Below are 5,109 nucleotides of genomic sequence, written 5' to 3' on the forward strand. Positions count from 1 at the left end.
GTGTTCGCGGCGACGGAATCACGGCCAACAACAGACTCAAAGTGCGCGAAGTGCGGCCGTAGCGGTCATAAGTTAAGTGCATGTAACGAGTTTGCGAAGATGTCGTTATTGATGCGACGAGACTTTGTGCGAAATAGAAATTGTGTTATCGGTGCCTGAGTGACGGACACCGAGCAAACCAGTGCCGAAGCACCGCTAAGTGCAACGTGGGTACGTGTACAGCGAACCATCACAAGTTATTACACGAGCCGCGAGTGAATAGCGCCGACAGCGTTAGTGAGACCGCAATAGTGCCCGACGGGAATCAGTTCGTCGGGGTAATGAGCGGACCGAATAGTGACTCGAAAGTTCTATTAAAAGTGATCGAAGTGGAAATAAGCGGACCACGGGGACGCGTAACAGTGAACGCAATGCTGGACGAGGGTTCCACTATCACGTTGATAGACAATGAAGTCGCGAACAAAGTGGGAGCCCGCGGACGTAGTGATGTTATCTCGATCCGCGGAATCGGTGGAAATAGTGCAACGATAGACACGCGCCGAGTGCAAGTGAACATAAAAGGAAATAGTGACATTTCATATCGCATCGGAGCGAACACAGTGCGAGAATTGAACCTTCCACAAGCGCCGTGTGCACGCAGTGGAACCGCGAACGGTTCGAGAATTGTCAAGCCACAAATGATCATCGGGCAAGACAACGCTGGCGTAATAGTGTCGCGGGAAGTGATAACGAACGGTGATGAAATCCGTTCAAGAACCTTGTTAGGCTGGGTGACTCACGGTAGAGTCAACGGCAGCGCACTGGCGCAAAACAACATTACGCTCGCGACTATGCGTAAATCAAAGTGCTCTACGGTAGTGAATCGCGAGTGTAGCGGGCTTGTAATGCCGCCCATAACCGCGGCAGTGAATCGCGACTGTAACGGGCTAGTAATGCCACTCACAACCGCCGCAGTGAATAGCGAGTATAGCTCGCCAGTAATGCCGCTTGCAATCGCGGAAGTGAATAGCGAGTATAGCTCGCTAGTAATGCCGCTTACAATCGCGGAAGTGAATCGCGAGTGTAACGGGCCAGTAAGGCCGTTTGTAACCACCGAAGTAAATCACGAGTGCCGCGGACAGAACGAGCGTATCGTGTCGGAGCTACCCACAAGCCCGACTGACAGTGATAGTGCGCAGCAAACCAAGTGCTGCGTTAATTTAGCAAGTCTTGTAAAAAATAACTTCACAATCGACTCGTTGGGAGTAACGAGTGCCACGCGCGTTGACAGACAGATAACGCGCGCATACGCGATCATGCAAGCCACGACAAAACCTCTTCAGGATGGACATTGGGAGACTGGACTCTTGTGGAAAGACGGAGATACGTGGTTGCCCAACAATAGGCAACACGCTCTCAGCCGCCTGGAAGGAGTGGAAAGAAAATTAAGAAATAACAGAAAGCTTGCCGCCGCATATCATGAGAAAATGAACGGATACTTACAAAAGGGATATGCATCCGAGGTATGTGAAAGTGAATTAAATAACGTACCAAAGAGGTGGTACCTGCCACATTTTGCGGTCATTAATCCGAAGAAACCCGCCAAAATACGGGTAGTCTTCGACGCCGCAAGCAAGTATAGAGGCGTCTCTCTCAACGACAAGTTAATGGCCGGACCGGACCTATTATCATCGCTATTGGGAAATATGTTTCGATTCCGGGAGGGACATATAGCGCTTGCGGCGGACACAAGTGAAATGTTTTTACAAATAAAAATCACAAAACAAGATCAACTCGCTCAACTTTATCTCTGGCGAGATAATCCGGAGTCGATGCCGAAAACCTACAAGATGACGTCAATGACTTTTGGAGCCGCGTGCTCACCAAGTTCTGCGCAGTATGTGCGAAATACAGTGGCCGAACAGAGTCAGAACGAGTTCCCGGAGGCAGCGGCGGCATGCAAATCCAAATTTTATATGGATGATTATTTGGACGCCATGGACGATGCCGGCGCTGCTGAGAAAATGGTCCGGGAGGTATCCGAAGTCCTACGCCGAGGCGGGTTTACACTGACGAACTGGGCTAGCAACAAGAGTGAAGTGCTCAGTTCGGTGCCGCCTGAAGCGCGCGCCGCGCCGGCCACGCCGATATACCTAACGGAAGCGCACGAGACGGCCGGCGCTACAAATGAATTCACAGGACGAGTCCTGGGAGTGACTTGGAGACCTGCCACAGATGAGTTTATTTATCAATTCGACGACCCACTCGGCCAGGGTAGCGACAGTTGGCCCACTAAAAGGGAGCTGTTGAGTGCGGTGATGCGAGTTTTTGACCCGGTCGGATTCCTGGGATGTCTCGTCATCCGCTCTAAGATGCTCCTACAGGATGTATGGAGGGCTCAAACCGGATGGGACGAAACGATAAGAGAAGATCATAAGACTAGATGGCAAAATTGGATCGAACAGTTAGAAAATTTAAATTGCGCCATCCCCAGATGCGCCATAGTAAGTCGGTGGAACCGCCGAGAACTACATCTATTCAGCGACGCCTCGGAAGTGGCGATCTGCGCAGTAGCTTACTACGTGGAGAACACGACCGAGGGCAAGAAGACCACCTTTATCAGCAGTAAATGCAAAGTGACGCCGTTAAAGGTGATGTCAATACCGCGCCTTGAGCTACAGGGCGCACTCATGGCGGCCAGACTGGCGGCCACCATCAGGAGAGAAACCCAGTGCGCCATAGAAAAGGTGGTGTACTGGACTGACTCCACAACGGTCCTGTGCTGGATCCGGTCGGAGCCGCGCGCCTACTCAACGTTCGTGGCCAATCGGCTAGGTGAGATAGACGAACTCACCGACGCCGCGGACTGGAAGTGGGTGCCGACAAAACTCAACCCCGCCGACATCGGTACGAGAGATGGCCGCCCGCTTGACCTGTCCCTCGAAGGAGTATGGTTCCAGGGGCCAGACTACCTCCGGCAAGGAGAAGAATCATGGCCTCGAGAAAAGAAGATGACGCCCACTCCGGACGATGCGATGCTGGAGAAGAAAGCCGAGCGAGTGGTACTGGCGATAACCACCAGCGAGGCGCTACCCGCGCCACAGCGATTCTCGTCGTGGAATCGCTTGATAAGGACAACGGCGTGGGTACTGCGCTTCGTGAGAAAAAGCCGCCGGAGAGACGGCGCCCGCGAAGTTGGCGAACTGACGGCCGGGGAGCTAGAAAATGCTGAGCTCCATTGGGTCCGTCAGTCGCAAGCGGACGCTTTCGGCGGCGATATACCTACCCTGAGACGGGGGGAGCGACTCCCTACGCGGAGCCGCCTATACGGGCTGACGCCGCACATAGACGACAAGGGTGCCGTGCGAATGGGAACACGCTTGAGGAACACAGATACATCAGAAGGACTGAGGGCGCCTATAATATTGGATGGCGCCCATAGATATACCCGCCTGCTCCTGGAGGAGTACCACAGACGAGCCGGGCATCCGGGGACGGAGAGAGTGTTATGTGACGTGAGACGTAACTTCTACGTGCTCAAGTTACGAGGGACGCTGAGAAATATAAGTCACAGATGCGCCATCTGCCGAGTTCGGCGAGGACGAGCCGGCACACCGCAAATGGGCCAGATACCGGAGGCGCGAGTGGCCAGCTACCAACGACCATTCACCCACTGTGGGTTGGACTACTTTGGCCCCCTATATGTTACGATAGGGCGACGCCGGGAGAAGCGATACGGTGTTTTATTCACCTGTATGACGACCAGAGCCATACACCTTGAGTTGGCATCATCCCTGACAAGTGACGCGGCCATCCAAGCCATCAGACGGATGACCGCTAGAAGAGGCCAACCGAGGGTGATCCATTCCGATAACGGAACAAATTTCCACGGCGCCGACAGAGAAATGCGAGAATCAATTGCCGATCTCCATAATGACGCCGCATTTCAAATAGAACTAGCAAATAAAGGCGTAGAATGGAAGTATATACCGCCATCCTCACCGCATATGGGTGGCGCGTGGGAGCGACTAGTGAGATCAGTTAAAACCTCCCTAGTCGCTATCCTCAAAGAACAATCTCCACGAGAGGAGACCCTGTTGACGGCGTTCGCCGAGGCCGAATTCTCGGTAAACAGCCGTCCCCTTAGCCATGTGGCGGTGGACCCCGCAGATGAAACCCCATTGACTCCGAACCACTTCCTAATTGGTTCGGCCGGGGCACGCACACATCTCGCCTTCTACCCCAAAGAAACGGAGAATATCTGCCTGAGAAAGCAGTGGCGGATAGCTCAGCAACTAGCCGACAAATTTTGGCGACGCTGGCTGGGCGAGTTTCTGCCTACACTAGCACAGAGGAAAAAGTGGCTCGATAGATCGGAGCCATTGAAAGTCGGCGATCTTGTAGTGATCGCCGACCCGTCATCACCCCGCAACCAGTGGACAAGAGGGAGGATCATGGAGACACGACTGGCTGCCGATGGACAGGTGCGGACCGCACGAGTTCAGACGGCGGCCGGAGAATATGCCCGACCAGCGATCCGGCTCATCCCACTACTACTAGAGGACCGTCCAGAGAAGAAGATGCCCCCGCAGCCGAACAGCGTGGCATCGGGGGGAGTGTAACGGACGGTTAAATATGTAAATGAAAATGCAATAATATAGTTAGGGCCCCCGGTATCTGTAGGCTAAATGTTGGACCCACAATAAAGGATGAATATTCCACTTTCGGGTCTGACTTTAGCGATACCGGGGTACTATAGAGCAGGAATTTGTGTTACAGGCCCTAAAAAGGGCCTGAATCTAGACGTTTGACGCGTTATTGCCCTAACATGCATATTTGTATTTGTATAAAGACTAAGGACTGCCTTAAAAAAGGCATTTGTAATTGATGTGGCGCGTGCGGCGGCTCCCAGCGAAGTGACCGGGCCGAGCGCCGGCACCTCCCTATATGCACTTTGGGGGAGGCGCGCCGGCCGGGTATAGTGGGAGCGGTATTTCCCCCCCACTCCCGTATTGGCCTAACGCCGGTTCGGACGCAGGTAGCGGGAGCCCGCAACACGCCCTATATAATGTGTACATTTTAAAGAATAAAGATTGAGTTCGCCTCGAGACATCAAGTTAGTCTGATCGT

General features: G+C 53.4%; 1 protein-coding gene across 1 annotated transcript; it reads left to right on the forward strand.

Annotated features, from left to right (window-relative positions):
• The first annotated feature begins 1,028 nt into the window (after positions 1-1,028).
• Positions 1,029-4,601, forward strand: LOC148283725 (uncharacterized). Its single transcript, XM_088243372.1, has one exon. The coding sequence runs from the start codon at positions 1,029-1,031 to the stop codon at positions 4,599-4,601; it is 3,573 nt and encodes a 1,190-aa protein (XP_088099498.1).
• The last annotated feature ends 508 nt before the right edge of the window (positions 4,602-5,109 follow it).

Source organism: Micrasema longulum, unplaced genomic scaffold, assembly GCF_059751315.1.
Source record: "Micrasema longulum isolate JH-2025_06_02 unplaced genomic scaffold, ASM5975131v1 h1tg000209l, whole genome shotgun sequence".
Taxonomy (NCBI): domain Eukaryota; kingdom Metazoa; phylum Arthropoda; class Insecta; order Trichoptera; family Brachycentridae; genus Micrasema; species Micrasema longulum.

What these genes read in the sequence shown, in the direction of transcription:
- LOC148283725 (XM_088243372.1), top strand. Translation starts at nt 1,029, where the DNA reads ATGCCGCTTACAATCGCGGAAGTGAATCGCGAGTGTAACGGGCCAGTA.